The sequence below is a fragment of the Benincasa hispida genome, chromosome 3 (genome assembly GCF_009727055.1).
Source record: "Benincasa hispida cultivar B227 chromosome 3, ASM972705v1, whole genome shotgun sequence".
NCBI classification, from domain to species: domain Eukaryota; kingdom Viridiplantae; phylum Streptophyta; class Magnoliopsida; order Cucurbitales; family Cucurbitaceae; genus Benincasa; species Benincasa hispida.
Window position 1 is genome coordinate 5,518,634 of NC_052351.1, and position 25,679 is coordinate 5,544,312.

Genomic DNA, 25,679 nt, shown 5'->3' on the forward strand with positions numbered 1-25,679 from the left:
TGAGATTAGTCGAGACATGCACAAGCTGGCCCAAGACACTCACAAATAAAGAAAAAAAAAACGCTTTGGCGTGGTTGGATGTCTTCCTAAGAAGATTGATGATTGGATGATCGTGGGGTTGGAGGGTAATAGCTTTTGTGGGCGGGGAAAAATCTTTGGAGATGTGCTAACCGTGCTCTTTTGTGGCATCTTTTGAAAGAAAGAAATAGCACAATGTTTGAAGATGAGTTTCTTTCTTTTGATTCTTTTTGGACTTTTGTTCATCATACAACCTCTTGGTGGTGCACAAATTCCACCAAATTCTTTTGTAGTTATAACCTTATTATGATCTTTTTTTGGTAAAAGAAACTTTATTAATATGAATAAGGAGAAGACCCCGAAGAATTACAATAGAGATTGCCAATTATTAACTAAGAAAGATAAACTGAAATGAGTGAAAGGATGCTGTAATTTACACCAAGAAAAAGCAATAGATAAAACTAACTCAAAAAACCAAACATAAGAAGAACATGTATCATGAAAAAGTCGTATGTTCCTTTCACCCCATAAGCACCAAAGGAAAGCACGGATAAAAGCCAATCAAATGACCTTCTTGGTTCCACCCCAAAAAGATGTCCCACTAGCACCGAGGCCAAAGCATCATAAATATCATGAGGGCAAGTGAAATGCCAACTAAAATGAGGCTAGAGAAGGTTCCAAATGCCAGTAGCAAAAGATCAGTGAAAAAATAGATGAACTGACGATTCAGCATGTTCATGGCACATATGACACCAAGATGGAGAAAAAAACATGTAAGGCATACGACGCTACAAACGATTAGCAGTATTAATAGCACCCTAGCTGAGTTCCCAAAGAAAGATTTTAATCTTCTTAGGATATCTATCCTTCCAAATCACCGAATAAAGATCAGTCAAGTTTGGATCCAGATCACCCTCCAAATCAGCCATAAGAGACTTAATATTAAAGCCCAAAGATGGATCAAGAGGCCACAACCAAGTATCAGGGGCAGCAGGCAATCGGATTGGTGTCAAGTGAAGGGATAATGAGGCCCACTCAACAATCTCTAACTCGGTAAGATTACGACGTAAGTCCAAATTCCATGGAGCCATTCAAGAGTTCCAAACACTAGCAACTGTAACCTCAGGATGTTGTACAAGACGAAAAAGCCGCGGATAGGTGGTAGAAAGGACTCCACAACTAAGCCAAGAGTCATTCCAGAAGGACGTAGATGAACCATCCCCAATGCGGCGACTAACCCGATTAGCAATCAACTTAGAAGACAGACAAATATACCTCCATGGTGATTTGGAAGAAGCTCCATTGACAGGGGAGAGCCAAACACAATCAGTAGAATAATACTTGCCAACAATAAGCTTCCTCCATAAAGCATCATGTTCAGTTAAAAACCACCAAGTCCATTTCGCAAGAACAGCCAAATTCCGATGCTTAAAATTGCCAATGCCAAGATCTCCCAATAATTTTGGACGCTGAGAAACCATCCAATTCACATTATGAACACCACCATCACCACGAGAACCTTCCCAAAAGAAATCCCGATCCAATCTATCCAGGCTATTAATAACAAAGGAAGGAGCCTTAAACAGAGACAAATAATATGTAGGGAGGCTAGAAAGAGTATCTTGAATAAGCGTGTGACGACCTCCTTTCGAAATATAAGAATACTTCCAATTATGGAGTTTATGCTGAAACCTCTCAATCACAGGCTGCCAAAACAAACCAGATTTTGAACTACCACCCAAAGGAAGCCCTAAATAAGAAGCTGGCCAAAAGCCCCTTTGACAGCCAAAAACGCAACCACCAGTCAAAATCAGAGTCAGAGACATGAATCCCAAGAAGCTCACTCTTAGCAAGATTGATTTTAAGGCCAGAAGCACACTAAAAAATATGGACAATGTCAAACAAGTTCCGTATGGCAGTTCTTTCAGCAGTAGAGAACAACAAAGTGTCATCAGCAAACTGTAAATGAGTCAAAGTAAAATCAGAATGGCCAATAGGATGTGCACTAATATGACCCAATGCAGAGCTATGATCAATAAGACAACTCAGACAATCAGCCACTAAGATAAATAAGAATGAAGAGAGAGGATCTCCTTGTCTTATGCCTCGTGAGGGAAGAATCTTGCCACGAGGGCGGCCATTAATGATGATCGAGTAATTCGCACTAGAAATGCATCCTCTGATCTAGTTACGCCAGCGGTAACCAAAACCTTAAACTTGGAGTATATAATCAAGGAAGTCCCAATCAACTATGTCAAAAGCTTTCTCAAGATCCAGTTTTAAGACAACCCCTGATTTTTTCCGAGAGGTCCAATCATCAATGAGCTCATTTGCCATCAGGGAAGCATCAAGAATCTATCTATTAACTACAAAAGCAAGCTGATTGGGCAAAATGGTAGAAGGAAGAAGCTTTTTCAAGCAATTTGACAAAACACGGGCAATAATTTTATAAGCATGGGGAATGAGACTAATAGGTCTGTAATCAGAAACAGATCTCGAGTCAACTTTCTTGGGTATCAAACAGATATAAGTCTCATTCATTTTCACATTAATAATCCCAGAATTGTAAAAATCATTCTTACCTATGGGGTGATGCCATCCTTACTGCTACTCACTTAATCAACCGAATGTCTTCCCGAGTCCTCAACTTTCAAAACCCATTAGACTGTTTGAAAGAGTTCTATCCTACTACTCGTTTAGTCTCCGATGTACCACTTCGAGTTTTTGGTTGTGTTGCCTTTGTTCACTCCCATGGTCCAAACCGCACGAAATTTACCCCCGTGCTCAAAAATGCATCTTTGTTGGGTATCCACTCCATCAGCGTGGGTATAAATGTTACCACCCATCCTCTCGCAAATATTTTGTTTCCATAGATATCACCTTCCTTGATGATCAGCCCTTCTTCCCTATTAGCCATCTTCAGGGGGAGACATCTAGTGAAGAGACTAACTGGTCCACATATACAGTTCCCTTGGAGTCATCTCCTATTCCCGAACATGTCGGTCCTATCCTCCTTACTTATCAAATCCCACGGATAACATACTATAGGAAGAATCTCAGGAAGGAAGCAGCGTCACCTATTGCATCTCCAGCTCCGGTCCATGAGTCAAACCCGACATTAGGTACATGTATTCTTGAAATTAATGAGATTGATACTTGTACTGAGACTAACGAGTGCAGAGAGGAAAAAAGGAGGAAAAGGTGCTGACAGCACCACTATAGCAGATGGGAAGACGACAGTGAATGACAATTCAGACACAGCTCTAGAAAATGTGAGTGATATGAGAGATAATGGTGAAAAGGTGGTGATTTCTAAAGATGAAACCCAGGCAGAGGAGACTAGTGATCACAGTGGAAATTCTGACAGTATGAAGGAGTATGATGCTTCTCTTGATCTTCCAATAGCCCTAAGGAAAGGTATTTGATCATGTACAAGGTACCCTATGCATAGTTACATGACATAGGGTAACCTATCATCTGAATTTAAGGCTTTTACCACTAGCTTAATACAAGGGTGATACCTGAGTAACATACAAGAAGCAATGGGAACTGAAGTTTGGAAGGCTACTGTTATAGAGGAGATGAGGGCTCTGGAGAAAAATGGAACGTGGGACCAGGTGAACCTACCCAAAGGGCACAAAACAATTGGATGCAAATGGGTTTTCACGATAGAGAACTTGAGGAGGAAGTCTACATGAATCCTCCTAGTGAGTCTGCCGACTGAGAAAGTCGTTATATGGGTTGAAACAGTCTTTGAGAGCCTAGTTTGACAGATTTGCCACCTTCGTCAAAGGACAAGGGTATACCCAAGGGCACTCAGATCACACACTGTTTACAAAGAAGTCAACTTCAGAGAAGGTTGCAGTTCTCATTGTGTACGTTGACGATATTGTGCACTCCGGTAATGATGATGATGAAATTGTAAAACTCAAAGCAAGGATGACCAAAGAATTTGAAATTAAAGACCTTAGGAAGTTAAGATACTTTCTCGGAATGGAAGTAGCCCGGTCAAGGGATGGAATCTCAGTGTCTCAATGGAAATACACGGTTGATCTCCTAACGGAAACAGGAATGACTGGGTGCAAACTTGCTGACACCCCGATTAAATATAATTCAAAGCTTAGAAATACTAGTAACAATGTCCCGGTCAATAAAGAAAGGTATCAGCGGTTAGTTGGGAAATTGATATACTTATCTCATACAAGACCTGATATTTCATACGCAGTTAGTGTTGTCAATCAGTTTATGCAGGCTCCTTGTGAGGAACACATGACAGCAATTGACCGCATCCTACGATATCTGCAAAATACACCAGGTAAGGGGTTGATGTTCAAGAAGTCTGATAAACGTTGCATTGAAGCCTATACTGATTCTGATTAGGCAGGGTCTGTTGCTGATAGAAAATCAACCTCTAGATATTGCACATTTGTTTAGGGTAATTTGGTGACCTGGAGGAGCAAGAAACAAGGAGTTATGGTCAGAAGTAGTGCGAAAGCTGAGCATCGAGCCATGAGTTTAGGGATATGTGAAGAAATCTGGTTGAAGAAAGTGTTGTCAGATCTTCATCAAGACAATGAGCTCCCAATGAAACTGTTCTGTGATAATAAGGCACCAATTAGTATTGCAAATAATCCTGTTCAGCATGACAGAACAAAACACGTTGAGATCAACCGGCACTTCATCAAGGAAAGACTTGACAACGGAAGTATATGCATTCCTTATGTTCCCTCAAACCAGCAAATTGCAGAAGTGCTCACAAAAGGGTTAATGAGACAAAGCTTTGATTACTGTGTCAGCAAGTTGGGCCTTATTAATATTTATGCTCCAACTTGAGGGGGAGTGTCGAAAAACAGCTTGTAACCCTAGAGGCATTTTAGTAATTGCTTGTACCCTAGGGCTTCCCACTAGTCTATTTATTTGGCCTATTCTCTTGTACTTTGTGTATCAGAATTAATAATAAAAATCAGTCTCTATCGTGGTTTTTTCTCCCTGATCTAGGGTTTTCCACGTAAATCTTGTGTTTCTTTCTTTCTTTTATTTTCAACATTAATAAAAGTGTTTCTTTCTTAACCCTTTTCAAGAAGAAATTGATAAAGAAGATAATTAGTTGGAACAAATTCTTCCTCTCCCCCCAGTTCTTCCAACAGAGGCGCACGCCATTAAACCTCAAACCGCAATCTTAGAGCCAAAGAAAGCCATTCCTAAAACAGTTGAACCCACTACTCAACCTGACAAAGCCAAAAACAACAATTACTGAACCTGTAATGTCCATCTAGAATCAGAAGAACTTATTGAGATAAAGAACCAGAATCAGAAAGCTTATTTAAAGAGAACCAGCAACCTACCGTATTGTTATGTTGGACAAGCTTGTGAGGAAGATCCGTTGATGGTTGGGTCTTTCTTCTGTATTCTTTGTGAGAGGGTAGAGGAAGACTGGATCATATTCTTTGACATTGTGATTTTGCGAGTATGTCTGGGATTCTTTTTTCCAGACGTTTGGCATGATGTGTGCTCACCACAAAGATGTTAGAGATATGATCGAGGAGATCCTCCTCAATCTACCGTTTGGAGAGAGAGGTTGTTTTCTCTGGTGTGCTTGTGCTTGTGCTATTATTTGGGTTTTGTGGGGTGAGAGGAATAGCATGGGTGTTTGAGAGGTTGAGAGAGATGTTAGAGAAATATGGTCATTTATTCGTTTTCATGCTTCTCATTGGACTTCGATTTTGAAGGCTTTTTGGAAGGGTTGCTTTTAAAATAGGCAACGGTAGAAGGGCTGCTTTTTAGAACAACCCTTGGTTGGACTTTGTTCCTCTAAAAACCTCCTTCCCAAGACTTTACACCATTTCTACTAAGCCTGATGGAGCTGTCCATGATTTTTGGGATGATGCACTTGAATCATGGTCCATTCACTTCTGAAGACTACTGAAGGATGATGAGTTAGAAGATTTCCAACTCCTTATTGGATAGCTTTCCACTTCTACACTAAATTTGGTTCCAGATAAAAGATGGTGGACCTTAGAATCGAATGGGTCTTTTTCAATAAAAGCCCTTGTCAAACATCTATCCTTGGCATCTCCAATTGGAAAACACCTAGAATTGGCATTGTGGAAATCTAAAAGTCCAAGGAGAATAAACATTACGATTTGGATAATGTTGCATGGACTGCTAAATTGTGCAGATATTTTGCAACGGAAACTCCCCACTCACTATATCTCACCACAGGCTTGTTCTCTCTGTTTGGCAGACTCTGAAAATCTGCTACACTTATTCTTCAGATGTGTGTATGCAGAAAACTGTTGGCTCTATTTGCTTAATTGTTTTAATACTAGTTGGGTTTTCGGTAATGACTTCAAGGCTAATGTCCTTCAAATTCTGATTGGTCCTAAACTGAAAAAGAAGTCTAGATTACTTTGGATCAATGCAGTCAAGGCCTTGTTATCAGAATTATGGTTCGAAAGGAACCAAAGAGTTTTTCATGACAAAGCTTCTCCTTGGACGTACAGATTCGAGACAGCCCGTATTAATGCCTCTTCTTGGTGCTCTCTATCCAAAGATTTTGAAGATTTCTCCATTCAAGACATCAGCCTCAACTGGAACGTCTTCATATTTCCTACTTCTTAATAACCCTTGAATGACTCTAGTTCTTCTGTTGAATGTATTTTGTTCAGGCTATTTACGTTTGTGTAAGCTCATTGTACTAGGCACGGCTTTCGAGTCATTGTTTTGTCATCTTTACTTTTCTATTTAGGATATGATGAGAGTGCTAAGGAGGTGTCAACCTAGTTGAGATGTCCGGGTGCACTTACTAATCCTTTTATCTTGTTCTTGTGTCCTCTCAATTATATTGTAACATCTTTCATTATCTTAATGAAGAGGTTTGTTTCCTTTTTCAAAAAAATAATATAAGTAATTAGAAGCAATTAAGGACAAATAAGTGTATTATGGAGAGCATTTAAGCAAGTAAAATTACCTGTACAATCTTGAAAATGGCACTTAAAAGTTGAACAAAGCCTTCAGATGACAGGCCCCTCAGCTTGCTTGCAAGTGACACACCTCCACCTGTCATAAATTAATCATAATATCATTCACTTAGAGAACATCAAGAAATTAAAGAAGCATCAACGAAACTTTAAAATTGCTGACTGGATGACACACAACATCATGCTAAAAGATATTTTAATAAGAAAAATATACATACATGTGTATGTGTAAAAGAATATTTTACAATGAAAAGGGAAATAAATCCAACAGAGGCTAAAGGACACTAGATTTGTCGTGACAATTCAAAGCTTAACTAGCCTATCACCTTATGATTTCATTCAGGCTATTGGTTTCAGTTGGACTTTTCAATTTAATCTTTTGTATTTCATCATCTTCAATAAAATTACTAATATCATGTAAGAAATATGGAGGAAATTATCTTGTTACATATTAAAAAAGTCTAATCAAGCATTGGTGTTGTACAGACAGATGACTATCAAGATTCAGCAACATCTCACCATCTGCATCCATCGTTCTCTCCCCAGGTGCAAAATCTGAGTCAAGAGGCCTGATTAGAAGAACAGGAAGTAATTCTGCCACTGCATTCTTAATAGCAGTTTTCATATCAGCCGTAACTGCATCACGATATAACCTCAAGACAGAAGGAAGCTTGGCCTGGAGAATTCATCATATATATGCAATAAATTAGGTTCAGAATTGAAAATTAAGCACATGCATATCTTTTCTTAAACAAGAAACAAAGTTTTTAACAAGATTACAAAGGTTACAATAAAGGATAATAAGAACAAGCTTCAAAACCAACAGTTAAATAACTCTAATGCTCATAATCAAGCCATATCAAAACCACATCTAGAGAATAAGTGTACATATCAACATCTTTAAACTGTCCACAAGACAGATTATCACAACAAACCCATTGCATAAACCTTGGTGATGGGAGGAAGTAAGAATTGTTAATGTGAGATTTTGGGTGATCAGTTACTGTCTGGACTGTTACAATTATCAAGATAAAATGACAAGGTAGTTGATAGTTATGGATGTTCATGTACAAATGAAGGATCCAACGTCCAACAGAGAGGAAGGAACAAGAAATTATTCTTCAACCAAAACAATGTAGTAGGATAATGAGAACTCACAGTCCTGAGCAATCCAATAATAATAGGAAGAAGACGATCGCGGAAGTTGGAGGTTTCTTCCTCGTCCAACTTGACCTGCCACAGTTTGAAGTACACATGTTACATGGAACAAAATTATAAAACTAGTCCTCAAGTAATAACGATAAAAGAAATAAGATGCAAAGTAAGTAGCTAATTTGATAGGAATGCTATTAAGGGCATAGGAATATATATTTTTTTCATCGCTATTAAAGGTATATAAGTAATTAGCTAGGGAGTTAGTAATGCTATTTGGTTATAAATAAATAGAGAGGGTGAGGAAGGAGGGAGGCAAAGAATTGTTTTTTCCCTTAAAAAAAAAAAAAAAAAAAAAAAAAAAAAAAAAAAAAAACTTAGCATATAATGAAAATAGTCTAATGCTCAAAGTACAAGAAATAAAAGAGCAAATATACAACTAACCAAGGAGATATAGGCAGGTGCACCCGACTATCTCAACTAGGTTGACACAACCTTAGCACCCTCATCATATCCTTATAAAAAAGAAGTCCACTTGATAAAACTAAAGAGTACATGATTACATAGAAAAGACAAAAGTGATCCAATTAAGACAAATGTCTTAAATAGAGTAATCCGAAAAAAGCTTCGATTGGGAACTCCAAGAAGAAGCTAGTAAACGAGAAGATCCAAGACGAAGTTTAAATGGTTAAGGCTTGAGTTAGCTCTAGAGAAAGGAGGTTCCAAGTACCCAAATATTTGGGTTATCTTGTACCCCTTACCTTTTAGATTTCAATACTATTCTAGTTCGATTTAGGTTATATCATATTAGCTATCCTTCAGTTCAGCTAACTAGTAAAAGATAAACCAGAAAACCAAAAGAATAAATATTTTCAAGGCCTTCTATACCAATATTTTACTTACTTCATCCTTTCCATTCATTAAATTTGAAGCCCACGCTTTTGTTTCAGTTATAATTCCGATATCTACATCTCCAGCATCATGAATTGAGGCACGCATAAATTCTGCTGAAAGAATGCTACACCACAAAACTAATATGTTAACAGTTTCTGGAGGGAATTAAAAAAATATAAATAATAATAATGTATAATAGATGCTAGCCACTCATTTTTAAAGTTACAAAAACAATAAGATGCAAAATCAACATCTTACATGTCATACAGAAACAATAACTGTATGCTATTCTGTAAAAGTATAATTTTTTAATATATTTAACCTGGCATTGTCTTAGCATGTCATTGAGTGGAATGCTCTTGTTTCTATTACAGGCAGTCTACAGCAGAATCAACAGGGTTACAGTTCTACATTTAACTGAACATTTCAAACTATGAGTGGGACAGAAACCAAATAGCTCAATTCTCCAAGAGATCATAAATACGAAATCTCATTTTGTCTATGATTTTTGGGGATAGACTCGTCACCTCAGTTTGGCCTAGTGGTCAATTATCTCACACAATTATGGAGGTAATCAATATGGTTAACTTGCGAATCAGAAATTAAAATATAGCTAAATATGTCATAATAAAGCCCGAGCCCTGCACTTCCACTAAAATGAACTTTCTAGACTGAACGTTTCATTTCTTGTGGCCTCCCAGACTTTTCCTTCCTCCTTCCATCTATGCGCTACTTTTTTCTTTTCTTTTCTTTTCTTTTCTTTTCTTTTTTTTTCCTTTCTATATATTCAACACTTTTTTTTTTTTTTGGATAAGAAACGAAAAACCTTTCATTCCAGAGAACCAAGAAGAACCTAAAGATTTTTTTACAACCTTTAAAAAAACCTTCCAACCAAAATTAATGAGGAAGGTGGAGTTACAAAAGAACTTGCGTTGGCCACTCCAATTGGAAGCCATGGACTGTATTTTTTTTTTATATAAGAAACACACATGTACATTCCATAAAAAAAACAATGGAACAGCCTAAGGGCAAGGGGTTGAGAAGATCCCTCCCCAAGAAGCTAATACAGAAGAGCTTTCCAATTGTTAGAGATCATCAAAAGACTATAATTACAAAATAAATTGGTATAGTTAGTGCACCACCAAGAGGCCGTATGTTGAATAAATGCACCAGAAAACTCATAATAGAGGTTTTAGATGTGTATAGAGACAATCCCGAGCCCAAGAGAGAGATTGACAATGGTCCACCAAGCCATTAAGTTACCCTCCTCCCAAGAGCATAACAGAAGAGTATCATCAGCATATTGGAGATGGTTAACTCAGAGAACAAGTTACCAAAAGAGAAGCCTCTAATGACCTTCCTTTCATTGCAAAAATGCACCAGACAACTCAGGACATCCCCCACGATCGTGAAGAGAAAATGAGCGAGGGGGTCTCTTGTCTTAAACCCCCTTTAGCAAGGATCTTACCCCTTGGTCTACCATTAACAATAATAGAGAAGTTGGTCGAGGACAGACAGCCCCAAATCCATTTTCTCCATCTCTTACCAAAACCTTTAAGTTTAAGAATAGCATCGAGAAAAGCCCAGTCCACTTTGTCATAAGCCTTTTCCAGGTCTAGTTTTAAGAGAGCACCTTTCTTCTCACAACAGTGCCACTCATCCATAGCTTCAGAAGCGACAAGAATAACATCTAGAATTTGGCAGCCTAATTGGAAGCCTTGAACTGTACACAAAAATAATCAAAAGAATTGTACTTATCTGAGAAAATTCTAGCTATTCTTTCCTTCTAAATAAGACACTGAATAGCCTTTGTTGAATTTGATCATTAACACTCTAACTTTAGGTTGCAAACCCCAATCACCCAAAGACTCCAACCATTTATTCAACATTTCAACTTAAAAAATCCCAACTTTCTTCCTTCCCATTTAGCCTTGTCCCACTACATGCCTATGCTACTCTTCTTCCAAAAACCCTATACCTATGCTTGTTACACGCTCTGCTTTACTTTTGTGACGGGCTATTTTTTTTCAATTTCTTTGAAGTTTCCAGTTTTCTTTCAATGAGTTTAAAAGAGTATTAAAGGGATGTTTAATAAAATATTTAATTGAATCTTATTTTCTCTACGTTTCTTAGAATTGGGATAGTCCATTTTGTTTCATTCCTCACAATTCATATATTGAACTGGACTATTCAAGTTCACGATTGATTTTTTTTTTTTTTTTTTTTTTTTGGGTGGGGGGGGGAGCGCCGCAGGGCATTATTGGAAATTTCACTTGTACGATACAACTTGTGTATCATACTAGTTTAAAACACAAGAGGCCATATCCCTTCTAGAGTTGATTAAGGATATTCACATCAAACTATAGACCATTTCTCGATTTGTGCATGTCATCCTTGCACATGGGCCATGCTAATTGTCTTTGTATGGTTCCATTTCTTCCCCTCTTTTGTATCTTCCTTTTGATAATGAAAATAAGTTTTTTATTAAAAAGAAAAATGATACTCAGATCAGCCAAGGAAGAAGGGATTCTCGGTTTTGGCTCTCAAATCCTTCGAAGGGCTTAGTCTTTGGGTACTTTCCATCCTTCCTCAGAAGCCTCTGTGTTCTCCTCTCTTTGAAATGTTGAAATTCCTAAGAAGGTTAAAGTTTTCACCTCACAAGTTTTGTATAGCAAAGTCAACACTTTGGTTCATATTCAGAGGCATTCTTCTTTGTGTTTGGTCCTCAATGGTGCATTTTATGCAAAATAGAGTTGGAAGATATTGATCATTTGTTCTTGGGTTGCTAGATTTACGGTCGTTTGGGTTTCTTTTGAGCGTAATAGAAACTCTACGTCCATGATGGAGGAGGTTGTGTTGTACCCTCCTAAGAATAAAGGGAGAGTTTTTTTTGGTAGGCTTGCTTTTTGCAGTTTTATGGTGTATGAATTTGGCTTTAAAAAGTAATATGATTTTCAGAGAGGTGGAGGATTTGTGGGGTGTTCTTTGGATTATCAGTTAGACGTTACCCTTTTGGATTGGCCCTTTCAGTAGGTTTGGTCTCCTTTTGTGCGGGTTCTTTTCTTGTCCTTGTATATTCTTTCATATTTCTCAATGAAAGCTCATTTTCTTATTTAAAAATGTCTCAGATTCGAACTAATTATCTAGGACTTAGTTTATTTTATATAAAAATAAATAAATTGTGATAAATCTTAAGATTTAGCTTAAAAAACAAAATGGCTTCAAGAATCAAGAAATGAATACTAATTGTTCAATGAGTGAAGCAAAATTATACGTATGCATTAGAACCTGTTGACATCCTAGAAACATAACAAAATAATAGAGCTTTTTCCATCAATAAAACAGAAAAAAAGAAGGAAATGAAATGGACAGCCATTTCTACCAACCTACGGCTCATGATTTACGTCATTTGGTACAGGCATGGGACTAAGTTTAACATGCTGACGGTTAATGCTCTCTGTATATGGCATGGTTCAAAATGGAAAGCTGATAGCTATAGTGACAGATGGAATTCCCCCAATTCTGTACTAAAGAAGTAACTGGATGTTCTTCGCTCAGCTTGAAGTTTTAGTATCTATTTTTACAACCATTTTGCTGCTTTAATTCCACGTATGGCCTTTGTTTTGGAATATGCGAGTCTTCTCAACAGATTTTTGAAGTTTTGGGTTTGTTAATTCAGAAGATCTTTTTTCCTCTGCAGTTTTGGCTTCTAGTAAGGCTGAAGTAAGCGTCGCAGGCCAGCTTTTCATACTTCGTGTTCATGTTTCGAATTCACACTCAACACCTTTTAATTCCCAAAGTTTCATTTGAAGATTCAAGTTCAATACTCTGCTAGATGTCGTCTCAGTTGCATATTTTATTAATTGTGGTTTCTTTGATTAGCAAAGCCTCTTTTATTTTAGATGGAGTAGTCTTTCAGTTCTCTCATTGTATTGTTTTGGTTTTGATCTTGTATTTTCTATTTTTGTATCTTGTATTTTGTATTTTGGACTCATTTCATTATTCCGATGAAAAAGTCTTGTTCCCGATTGAAGGAAAAAAAAAGTAATTGGATGTTTATAAACGTCTAATTCTTCTTTCCTAATTGTTTCTCACTTGTACAACAATAAGTTAGAAATATTACCTGGTTATGGATTCAATTGATGCTGCTACATGATCACGTAAGTGGCGAAAGCAATGTAGACCAGCAAGTTCATCACCCTCCTAAAGCACATAAGAAACTGAACTAAGAAGGATTTACTCAGTTTTCAGATCAACCAAGAAAAATTTGAGTGATCTGAAGTCTGAACCAATATAGTACCTTTTTGGAATGGAAATAAATTTATCAAACAAAAACGTAAACCAAGTTTGTTGTTTCAGGGCAGAGTTAGAAACCATATCTTGATGAGTACCATTAACAGATTACTTAGATTTGTATGGAATCAGTACTAATAGGAACAGGAATTACTAATTAAATTTCTTAACCATAATGTGAATAATTTGGCATCCCGATCATCTCATTTTTGCTTTCTTACAAGGCTGATATCCTCCTAGATTCATGTATTTATTCCTCCATTGTCATTAAATTTTAGGTATTTCTTACTTCAAAAGTCGAGACAGTATAGAGCATATCAGCACTACACTATCATCACCCAAAAATATGAATGGAACTCAACTTGTACAGGACAGATTAACATTATAGATCTAAAAAATAAAACTATCTAATTCATAGGATGAGAAAATACCAGAAGATGTAGTAAATCATCAGTCACATCCAAAGCTCCAGCACAATCTGCTGATGCTACTAGCTGTATGACAAAAGATCGACCATCACTACTAGATATGAATCCATGGCCAATATCATACCTTTATAAAGAGGAAAGAGAAGTTACACATTATATGCTTCCTCTTTCGCACTCACAAGTCTGGTTCACAGTTTGTTAAATAAAAATTATATTAATCTTCAAAAGAAAAAGAGAAAAGGGGGTAAATATTACAATTGAAGGAAGCAAAAACTTATGATTCATTATGAAGCCATCAGCGTTATTCTTCAGGAAAGACTCATATTTCTTTCTAACCAAACCTCCCACAAAATATCTCTAATGGCATTGAGCCACAAAATTTTGGCTTTCTTTTAGAAGTCATGACAAAAGCAGAAAGCAGAATAATGTGTACAGTCTCTCTCGGCAGGAATTCAACACGGTTTGTCCATAATCTCATGCTAAAAAGGGACTAAACGACAAGGTGATCCGGCTATTCTAAATCTGTTCACCTGACACACCAACTTGGAGAAAGACGAGCACAAATTTTTCATTTGAACTTTATCTTGGATGTTAAGACCTCTTAACAGAAGAACCATACAAGCTTTATTTTCATAGGATAACGATGTATCTGGATTGCCTTGGTGATCTCAAGACCTTTAATCTAAAAACTACTGCACAAGTCCTGAATACGTTAGCTTCCCAAATGTAGAAGTACTTGCAAATTTCATTCTTTATGAATTAGTAACAGCTTCGAGATTGAACATGGTCATAGGATCATGGGCTAAAAGATTCAATTATAAGCTTTCAAGCCTTCGGATTGAAACGTAAAAGCAAGCACTCTGACAACAATTGCGATTTGCTACGACTTAGTGCACCGAAAACAACCAAGTACACGAGGTAAGAACTTAGGAACGAAAGGCACATCCGAGAAGCAAAAGAAAAGAAAAACATAGCAAGTAAATTGTGCCATACGTATGATGAAATGAACTAATTAAAGTACCAATTTAAGAGCGGAAATGGCCTGATTAACATATAAAATAAGCTTCAATTTCTGCTGAAGAGCCAACAAATTGTTCCTGGTCGCATTCTGCTCCTGAATTTCCCTGGCAGAATCCACCAAATCAGCATCCAAGAGCCGTATGGTCTCCTTTAATTGCCGTATCCGGCTACACCCCTCCACTATCTTGACATTTAAGTCTTGTAGCTGCCCCTGAGCCTCGAAGAAAGAATTGGAACGCAGTGAAATTTCCTTGACTAAATGCAATTCCACCACATCTAAATAATGCGAAAGCTTCTCTTGCAGCACCAAATTCTGCGATACGTTCAAGAAGGGGCACGCTGCACGGAATGTCGCCCCGTCCTCCAATGCGAAATCTTCTTTGAAGTAAAGCGCGGGAACCTCTCTCAAACAAGCCACAAGGGCCTCTCCCTGGCCACCAATGCTATCCAAGCCACCGTTCTCCTTGCTGGAATGGTTCCGTATGTCCTCGAATCGATTAAAAGAATCCGAGATCAGGGCCGTGTAGTTGTTAAAATCGAATCGAGTAACTTCGGATGTGGCTATGGTGGAAGCCAGGGGCATGAACTCAGGTGGGCTGATGGTGGACGAAGACGACCACCAGCCAACCCAGGACGCATCGGATTTTCCAGCGTGCGGGTTGTTGAGAATCGAAGACAAGCTCTGGCTGCTGGCATCGGAGTTGGATTTAGCGGAGGAGGAGGAAGTAGTTCGACCAAGACTCGTTTGTCTACTAACGAGGGTGGAATAGTCAGTCGGGGACCTTCCCGATTGGGAAGGCTGGGACTCCATGCTCAAGATCTTAGAATCATGAACTAATGGCGGACTGTAAAGATCACATTCAGTAGTCGAAATCGAAAGCAAAACGAGATAGAGATCGAGATGAAGTGTTTCAGACAGATCTCAGCGGAAAATTTCACCAAAGGGCCCAATACCCAAAAACTTTTCAACCAATTACCTCATTTAAAATTTTTTCTATTTTTTCATGCGAAATACCAAAATTATTTCTAGTTTTTAAAACTCCTCAAGCACCACATTTCTTTTTTCTTGTCTTTGAGGTCGATAGTAGAAGGATTATGCCCCTTGATCCTATACCTGAGTTCCCCATAAGGACCGTTCGTTCCTATGACCCATGCTTCCCAGTCCCTGATGTTATGTGGAATGCATACAATAAATGGAAAAGAAGTCCTAATACAAAAAACAAGGAGCGGACGGTAGTATATACATTCAGGACCAAGGATTTCTTCAGAACGCTTGAGAATAATACATGGGTGTATGGAGACGTGAGTATTTCTGTTAATTCATTAACTAAGATCGATCATTCAGAAAATTCTACACGATTGTTCAGAAAATTCCAATCGATCGTTCAGAAAATTCCACACGATCGTTCACAAAAAGCAATCGCTTACAATTAGAATTCTAATAAACGATCGCTTAGAATTTTCTAAACGATCTCGTAGAGTTTTCCAAACGATCGCTTAGAGTTTTCCAAACGATCGCTTAGAGTTGTCCAAACGATCGCTTAGAGTTTTTGAAACGATCGCTTAGAGTTCTCGAACGATTGCTTAGAATTTTCCAAACGATCGATTAGAATTATAATTCTAATAAATGATCTATTAGAATTTTCTAAACTACAAAATTCTAAGCGATCAATTAGAAGTTTCTAAATGATCGATTAGAATTAGAATTCTAATAAACAATCGCATTGAAAGTTATAAGCGATCGCTTAGTATTTCTAAACGATTGTTTATAATTTTCTTTAGTATCTTTTAAGCTCAACTTATACTTTTCTTTGTTATACCAGACTATGGATCTCCTTTTAATGCACGTACATCAGAAGTTGCATTCAAAACCTGATCTCTGTACGACTCGATTCACGGTCATTGATTCGAGCTTCATGGTATGGAAATTTCACATATCTGTTGAAACTACTATTAACTCAAGCAAGTATTTACATCTTGCCTTTCCCAGGATGCTTTGATCAAGCCAGAGGGTGTTGCTTTTAAGATCCGGTCAAACGGTATTGAAATAGAGGATGGCAAAGTGCCAGGCTGATTGGATGATGAAGCACACGTGAGGTTTTGGGTGGACTCTCGCTTCTTCCTTGACTACGTGCTTGGACATTACAAAGAATACGAGCCAGCATGGAAAGACGTTGACTTCGTATTTGGGCCAATCAACATCAAACAACACTGGCTTATGCTTGCCATCGATCTACAAGAGTGCACAATCTTTGTATTCGTCTCCATGCCAAACTACATCGGTGGCGACATAGTTGAGGGTCATCTGATGAATGTGGCCAGAGCAATATCGTCCATATTGATTTCTGTCAGATTCGACAAACAACATAAGAAGTTCGAGTATGGGGAATGGGAAGTTAGGAGATTGAATGCGACCCTCCAAGGGGGCAAGTCTCTGGATTGTGGAATAATTTGTACTAAATTTATAGAATATTTTGTAACTGGGACTGATTGGGCTGAGTTAACACAGGTGAATATGGGATTGTATAGGAAACAATATGTTGCCCAATTGTGAGCAAATAAATATTTATGTTAATATTTTTTGTGATAAATTTGTGCTAAAATTGTAGAATATAATTGGTGTTGTACATTTAACTAAGCAAATAAATAGCTAAGCAATCGTCCAAAACTAAGTAAAAGATCATTTAAGATTATGTGCAAGTAAACGATGGCATAGATTTTCTAAACGATTGTATAGATTGTCTAAACGATCGTTAAATTGGCTATTGTATAGAATTTTTCTAATTTTTCTAAACGATCGTTTAGATTTTCTATACGATCACTTAATACTATCTAAACGATCGCCCACAAATAACTAAACGATGGCGTGCAAATTACTAAGCGATCGTACATAAATAATTAGTTCTCTGACTAAGTAAAGAATATGTAAACGATCATACAGATTTTCTAAATGATCGGCTAGAGTTTTCTAAACGATTGTTTAAATGTTCTATACGATCATATCTAAAGGATCGCGCATAATTAGCTAAGCGATCGTACACATTTAACTGAGTGATCGCCCATAAATAACTAAGCGATCGCGTACAAATAACTAAGTGATCGTACAGAAGTAATTAATTCACTAACTAAGTAAAGAATTTGTAAATGATCGTATAGATTTTCTAGACTATCGTTTAATACTATCTAAACTAATGCGCACAATTGGCTAAGCGATCGTACATAATGAACTGAGCGATCATGCACAAATTACTAAGCGATCAAGTATAAATAACTAAGCGATCATACATAAATAACTACACGCATACAATATGTTCCAGCATTGCAATCAACGATCGTACATAAATAACTACACACAGACAATATGTTCCAGCATTGCAATCCAATCAATCAACCCATTTCAACCAGTCAAAATTATGAGTCTGCAACCATTCTGACACGCAAATATTCATACCATGTCTTCACTTGATGATCATATTGAGCCATGTAACTTGGGGGATGATCGAAGTGAAGCTTGGTTCGGTCACAACAGTGAACCCAGATGTACTTCATAATTCGATACTGAACATGGATATGGACAATCTTCAGGACCACAAGCTTCTCCAACACCTAACATCCATGTTTCAACCCCACTTGCTCCCATCCCACCAGTTGTGATGCCTTCGGTTCTAATGCATTCCATCGTTCCTACTGAACCATTTGTTGGTATACCCAGACCACCAGAGGACCCATTGTATGACGACCTCATCACAATACCTAATGACTGTTTGAATGACGAAGATATAAAAGTCGGTCAAATTTTCTTTTCGAAATAAGGTCTGTTAGTTAAATTATCGATGCTTGCAATAAGATAGAACTTTGACTACTGTATAAAAAAGTCAACAAAGAGCTTGTTAACTATCTGGTGTTCGATGGAGGAATGCAAGTGGAGGGTCCATGCAAAAAAAAAAAAAAGTGATTCCTTCAAAGTGATGAAATATCCAAGCAAACATACATGTTCTCCTGAAATGAGAATTGGTAATCATTGACAAGCAAACAGTTGGGTTATTGGACACTTAATAAAGTCCAAATACGAATAAGTTGGTCGAACATACCGCCCAAGGGATATAATTGAGGACATCCGATGAGATAATGAAGTGAACATAAGTTACGAGCGGGCTTATCGCGCTAGAGAGTACGGATTGGTGTTCGCACGAGGGTCGCCAGAAGGATCATATGCTATTGTTAGGGCATATGGCAAGGCACTTAAGTTTGCAAATCCAAGTACGATATTTGAGGTTGAAGTAGAGGACGCACAATACTTTAAATACGTCTTCATGACACTTGGTCCATGTATCAGGGGTTTTCTGAACTGCATCTGCCCAGTAATCGCTATTGATGGGACTCATTTGCACGAGAAATACAAAGGTGTGTTGTTAATAGCAACATGTATCGATGGAAATAATAATATATATCCTATCACCTTCGGTATTGTAGATGGTGAGAACGATACATCATGGACTTGGTTTATGACTCATTTGAAGGATTTGATAGGAGACGTTCCCAATTTAGTGATTATATCATATCGTCACATCTTAATTACAAAGGTTGTTGCAAGTATATTCCCTAATACATTTCATGCCCTATGTATATACCATATTCGGAACAATTTGGATGACAAATTCAAGAACAAAGACATAATCCCACACTTCTACCTAACGGCGAAAGCTTATAGAATGTATGATTTTCAGATGTATTAGGCTAAGCTCCATCAATATCCTGATGTAACGGCCTATCTTGAGAAGGTTGGATTACAACGGTGGGCAAGGGTTGATCAAGTCTATTGTAGTTATGACAAGATGACGACAAATATAGTAGAATGCCTCGATGGAGTGTTGAAAGATGCACGAGAACTACCAATCACGAAGCTATTAGAGTATATCCATAGTGGCTACAAGGTTGGTTCTATATCCGATGTACACATGCAATGGCATGCACAAACATTGTAACTAATTATGCAATGAGTATTCATAAGGAATCGGAATTGATGTCTAGAACATATCGTGTTTCCCCGGTGGATATGCATATAATTTATGTGGACAATGGATATGGAGGGGGCTTGATCTTCGTTCACAGACATGTACTTGTATGGAGTTTAATTGCATCGAGATTCGGTGCTCCCATGCAATATCTGCAATGACCCTGAGAAATATTAATGTTCAAACATTATGTGCAAAATGATTTACAGTTGAGTGTTTGCTTGCTGCTTACGCCGAACCAATCTTCCCAGTTGGACACAGACAAAAATGGCGTCTGTCGTCCTTTTTCGGGACAGGAACTATGTTGGCTAACGAATACAGATTTTGAAGATTTTAAACCAATTCTACCACTGCAAAAGGTATTAAGTGTAGGTTGACGTTAAACCGTCAGGATACCTTCAATTGGAGAGCCACGACAAATACATAGGTGTACACGATGTGGTCAGAGAGGACATAACAAGAAAACGTGCAGAGAACATTGATTACACCTGGTACTGGCCCATCTAGACTAAACGATATGTAATTTTTTTGAGCGATCGCTTAGTTATTTCTATACGATCGCTTAGTTAGTTGTACGTGTTCTCTTAGATATTTGTGCCCGATTGCTTAATTAATTATGTACGATCGTTTAGCTAATTATGCGCGATCGTTTAGATAATATTAAATGATCGTATAGATTTTCTAAACGATCGTTTATATATTCTTAAACGATCTTGCACATAATCTTAATTGACCTTTACTTAGTTGCCCAATGCGATTGCTTGTAATTTATCTGCTTAGTTAAATGTACAACACCAGTTACATTCTACAAATTTAGCACGAATTTGTCACAAAAAATCAGTACCATAAATATTTATTTGCCCACAACTGGGCAACATATTATTTTTGAAGGAGTAATATAACATACAACGGAAGAACTCATAATTAATAAGCACTTAAACTACATTTAATTTGAGTTTTAAACATGCTACTCATGAAGTTTTCAAAAGAGGGTTTGAACATGAAAATACCTTTGTATTTCTCTTCATGATTTCAGCAGAATCTCCACGAGTTTGAGTTGGATTCTTCAGATAGACCACCAACAAGATATTCTCAACTATGCTCAAGGAATGTATGGTGGAAACACTCTGATCAAGTTGAATCGTTTACTTGCACATAATCTTAAATGATCTTTTACTTAGTTTTGGGTGATTGCTTGGTTATTTATTTGCTTAGTTAAATGTACAACACCAATTATATTCTACAAATTTAGTACAAATTTATCACAAAAAATAGTACCATAAATATTTATTTGCCCACAACTAGACAACATATTGTTTCTGAAGGAGTAATGTAACATGCAGTGGAAGAATTCAAAATCAATAAGAACTTAAACTACATTTAATTTTAGTTTTATGAAGAAAATCGGACGTGAGGTTTTCCACGAGCAGCGGAAGAATCGTTCCAAATTTCAATCGTATATGAACATTACAATTACAATCACAAACGGAAACAACGGGCGATGCATAAATATAAATTACAACATACTTTACTAGACGATTAAGGGAAGAATTCACATATCTTTGAAGACTCATCTTCAACTCCCTTGATCATGAACACTCATTCACAGCAACACTGCAACACGCGAATGCTCGTCCACCACGATCGCTACACAACACGATCAACAAAGGACTCGAACACCGTGATCTCCAAGTCACGAACACCCCAAACACCATGAACGGCCTCCACATAACCTCGACTATGTCAAGTTGAGTATGATACCACTAAAGGGTTATCTTGGTATTCTCAGTATAAGAATCCATAATGTGGGTTCTGTATGGACTTGGTTAGAGGTAGAGACCGGAGAAGAACAATCGTGTAAACGATTGAGCAAGTAGGAGATGTCAAAGCCTGTCGTATAGGATGATGCTCGATCGTTTAACAAAAGCTATGTGATCGTCTAGCTAAAGTTATGCAATTGTTTAGCTCATCGGCCAGCTAAGTGTCTATCGTATAGAAACACTCCACGATCGTCTAGTCTCTCCAAGCTGTCGTTTAGTAAATCTTATTTACTTAACAACTTTTCTGTGAGAACTTTCCGAGATTGAAAATCTCAAATCAATATCTCTAAAATTAGGGAAAACATCTTTTCTTTTTATCTCACGGTTACCATGAAACCACCAATAACCTCCCACTCAACTGGTTATTAGAGAACAAGAGATAATTATCCAATAATTAATATTATTAGAAATAAAAATGATAATCAACATACCATACTATATTTATAACCTAGAATTTTAATATTTCATCTTATGAAACATATAAACCATAGCTTTTTTTCTATTCCATGACACTTAATGTCAATCTCATTTACATTGTCACAGCTCACCCCTGACTACCTTCTGAGCCTAGGAAAGGGCGTGACTGACAACAGTTATCAACCCTTTGGTTGACACTTACTGCCTAATAACTCTTGCGGAAATAACTCTGATACCAATGAACAAATTCAACAACCAACTGATTAAGTCAAGGAGGAAAACTACAACGGATTAAGTAGGCCCATCTTATATTACAACGATATAACGTTTATACAACTTCAAGACTTATCTACAAAATTTACAACAACTGTAAAACCCTCCGAAAGTGTAACTGTGGCATGTGGCAGACCTTGACCTTAGCAGAACCCTGGAACTCTTCACCTTCCGCTACCTGGGAAGAAAAACATGAAATAACATAATGAGTTTTTACAAAGCTCAGTGAGTGGTAAGCAACTTTTAGAGTCTATTTCAACTCGTAATTAACAAGCATATCACGAATACGAGGTTACATTCAAACCTCCGCCTTGAGTGAGTCTAACCACAACTTTATCTACGCGCACGGTAGATAGCCAAACTGATAACTAACTAGAATGAGTATGTTGTCTACCTACACACACGGTAGATAGATAATTGTTACTAGCTACAACGCTTACTTTTACGTTCCCTCTGTCTCCTATGTGCACATAACTCCTTGCTCATAGGCTCAGAAGCTAGGCCCGTCGACCCTCTGACTATCCCATACGAGGATCCTCCCACAAGCTCAGGAACTAGACTTCTCGTGTCCCTTGACCATCCTGTGAGGTTTTGCTTACAGGCTCAGGCACTAGGTCCATTGACCCTCTGACTATCTCGATCACATAATCTCATTCTCACAATAGATACTCATTAATAACCTAAGCATATACAAATTACTCTAAAAGATATGCTTTAAGACTTAAAGTAAAGTACCACTCACCTTGGTCGTTTAGGAACTTTTCTCTCTAGAAGTTCCTTAGTCTTCTCGGGCTCCTCTTTTGAACCCTAAATTCCATATTCAAATTAAAGCTCAAACTACTCATAGTTCTAGGCTTTATCTCGAGTTGCTTCCTTCTACAAATATTCTTTAAAATGTCGCAAAAAGCTTACCTAAAAATCATAGCTCATAAATTTCCATGGTTTGGCCGAAAACATCAAAACATCAAGACTGGCCCAGCTTACCCGACAGCTCGACCCTTCTATATTTTCCTCAGTCTCCAGCCCGATTCCTTGGAGCTTCTTCTCCGGCAGCCCCACCATGAAAATTATACTCTTTTAGCTTTTGGATGTCTTTAGAATCACATTAAACGCATAAGTATTCTAGGAGAACTCCTCGTCCCAATTTGATGCTACTTTCTGACCTTTCTGTCCGACAGCATCTCCCCTCTTGGAATCTCTTGACCAACGCATGGTCTTACCATCAATGCATAGCCTCTTCCCAAAACACTCTTCTTTATGTCCTTTGAAAAGAATTGAGTTCTCATCTAAAGTCCCTAGCCTTATTTATAGGCGTTCAAAGGCTCTCCAAGGTCGATACCTCTTCCTCCATGTGTTACTCTTAAAAATTGCCAACCTTCAGCCCCTTCCACCTCTTGCTTGAGATGTCTACCAATGCAAGGTTTGATCCATGCAAGTGTTGGATGTATTTCTTTTACATTGCCAATGCATGAGACCAAATTTGCATGTCTCCTCAAGCCTCCACCTCAAATCCTTAAGTTCGAAGGTTTCTTCTCAACAAGCCACATGTTAGGATGACGTCTTCCTTATGAGCTCAACCTTCTGAAGCATTCATTCCCTTCAATATGCGTTCACTAGGGTGATTCTCAATGCATACAACTAGCCTAAGGTATCAACGCATAATGTACTCAGAACTCATAGTAGGTCCTCAATGTATAGTATGATTCCAATGCATAGCAACCCTTAGTTTCCCTTAATTTCCAACATAGCACCATCGCAACCCTTAACCATCGCAAGAGCCAACACCATGCGTCCAATCTAGTCTATCGCATGGCCTATGTCCAACACATCCCTCATGCAAGCCATAACCAACCTTCAATGCATCACAAGGTCGCACGGCTTCAATGTATTGGCTTAGCATCAACGCATGGCATGGGCGCTTGGCCGGCAGCTTGGCATCGACCATCGTTCGGCAGAGTTTTATCGTCCGCTCGACGCATGGGCGCTGCCATCAATGCATCATTCGCTCGGCCGCTAGATGCATCGCTTGGCACGACAGCTTAGCCTTCTTCGACGCATGGCTGGGCATTTCGCCGAGGCTGCTCGACGCATCGCTTGGCATGACAGTGCTTGGCCTGGTCAACGCATGGCTGAGGTGCTCAATTCATGGCCGCTCGGCAGCGCTTGGCAACATTCGGCGGCGCTCGACAATGCTCAACGCATGAGCTGTGCGCTGTGCATGGGCGCTCGACGCATGCCGCATGCCTTGCCCGTGTCTTCGCCTACCCCGTGCATCCTTGCATGCCCGCATGCCATCCCAATGCATCACTCTAGGTTGCCTCCCTTCAACCACATACCACCCTCCAACGCATCCCTTCAATTTTCTTCTGTCACCAACGCATACCACCACCAACGCATCCATCACAACTCTTCCAATGCATCTCTTGAGTCTAATGCGTTGGTCTAACCTCCAAGGCATGCGTGACTTCTACTTCAAATTCCCCTTTTGCCCAAGTAATCTTTCCAAGACCTTATGGCCAATGCATAGCAATGCCTAGTCCAACACTTAGTCAATTTTCACCAGTTAAAGCTTAACTCAAAGCTACTTAAGGAAAATCTATTCAATACTTAGAAATTTCCTTTACTTCAACATAGGGTTTAACTTTCACTTAGTTAATTTCCTTAACCACCTGCTTAAGTAGGAAAAATGGAAATCCGGGTTTCACATACATTAACCTTCCACTTGATATATCTCATACACCATACCGATCATATTATAATAATCGAATTACCTCTTGTCAATTTGAACATTTCAAATCAACACCAAGAACTGATCTTCATCTTGAACCCATTGAGCTACCTAGGGGACCTTATGGACTTGTAGCTCGAAGCTCCAACGATACGTGAATAACTGACTAAACTTTTTAGTCATGGGATCCACCATCCGTTAATTGCCAGACACTCCACTAAAGACCGACAGTTGAACTCTTCTTACCAAAAATATATTATGTCCATCTTAACCAATCAACAGTGCGATAACCCTTCACAGATCGCTCGTAAGTACAACTCGGCCAATAACCGTTATGCTTTTGTAGTTACATCTATCTCCTTAAGTACCATTGATCCCTCTAATGAACATAAGTCATACCAATTGAAGAACCTTTTATACAAGAGTACCTCTGAGTGGAAGCAGATCGTTCCAAATACATTGTGACAGAATTTTCACATTTACAATCTAACAGACAAGATATGCAATATACTACAAAGTACCGACATGCTTTCAAACTAAAACAAGAGAACAAGAGATACGTACCAGTTGAAGAGCCTTTTTTCACTGAAAACTCGCTTTCTCCAAAGGGACTGCTTCTCTCGCTCTTGTTGGAACATCCA

At 38.2% G+C, this 25,679-nt stretch overlaps 1 protein-coding gene and 1 pseudogene across 3 annotated transcripts in view; both read right to left on the bottom strand.

The window, feature by feature from the left end:
- The window catches only part of LOC120073371 (vacuolar protein sorting-associated protein 54, chloroplastic), a 29,590-nt gene extending 13,845 nt beyond the window's left edge, over nt 1-15,745 (bottom strand). For 2 of the 3 annotated variants that reach the window (XM_039026189.1, XM_039026188.1), the window contains exons 1-7: nt 14,787-15,745; nt 13,769-13,831; nt 13,168-13,247; nt 9,054-9,168; nt 8,157-8,231; nt 7,518-7,674; nt 6,989-7,077 (exon numbers count right to left, since the gene is read on the bottom strand). In XM_039026189.1, coding sequence (XP_038882117.1) covers nt 6,989-7,077; nt 7,518-7,674; nt 8,157-8,231; nt 9,054-9,168; nt 13,168-13,247; nt 13,769-13,831; nt 14,787-15,596 — 1,389 coding nt within the window. In that variant the 5' untranslated portion in view covers nt 15,597-15,745. The remainder of the gene's footprint in view (nt 1-6,988; nt 7,078-7,517; nt 7,675-8,156; nt 8,232-9,053; nt 9,169-13,167; nt 13,248-13,768; nt 13,832-14,786) is intronic. The other variant, XM_039026187.1, reaches the window with a different exon arrangement.
- LOC120074851 lies at nt 11,401-11,486 on the bottom strand (annotated as a pseudogene).
- Nucleotides 15,746-25,679: the final 9,934 nt, after the last annotated feature.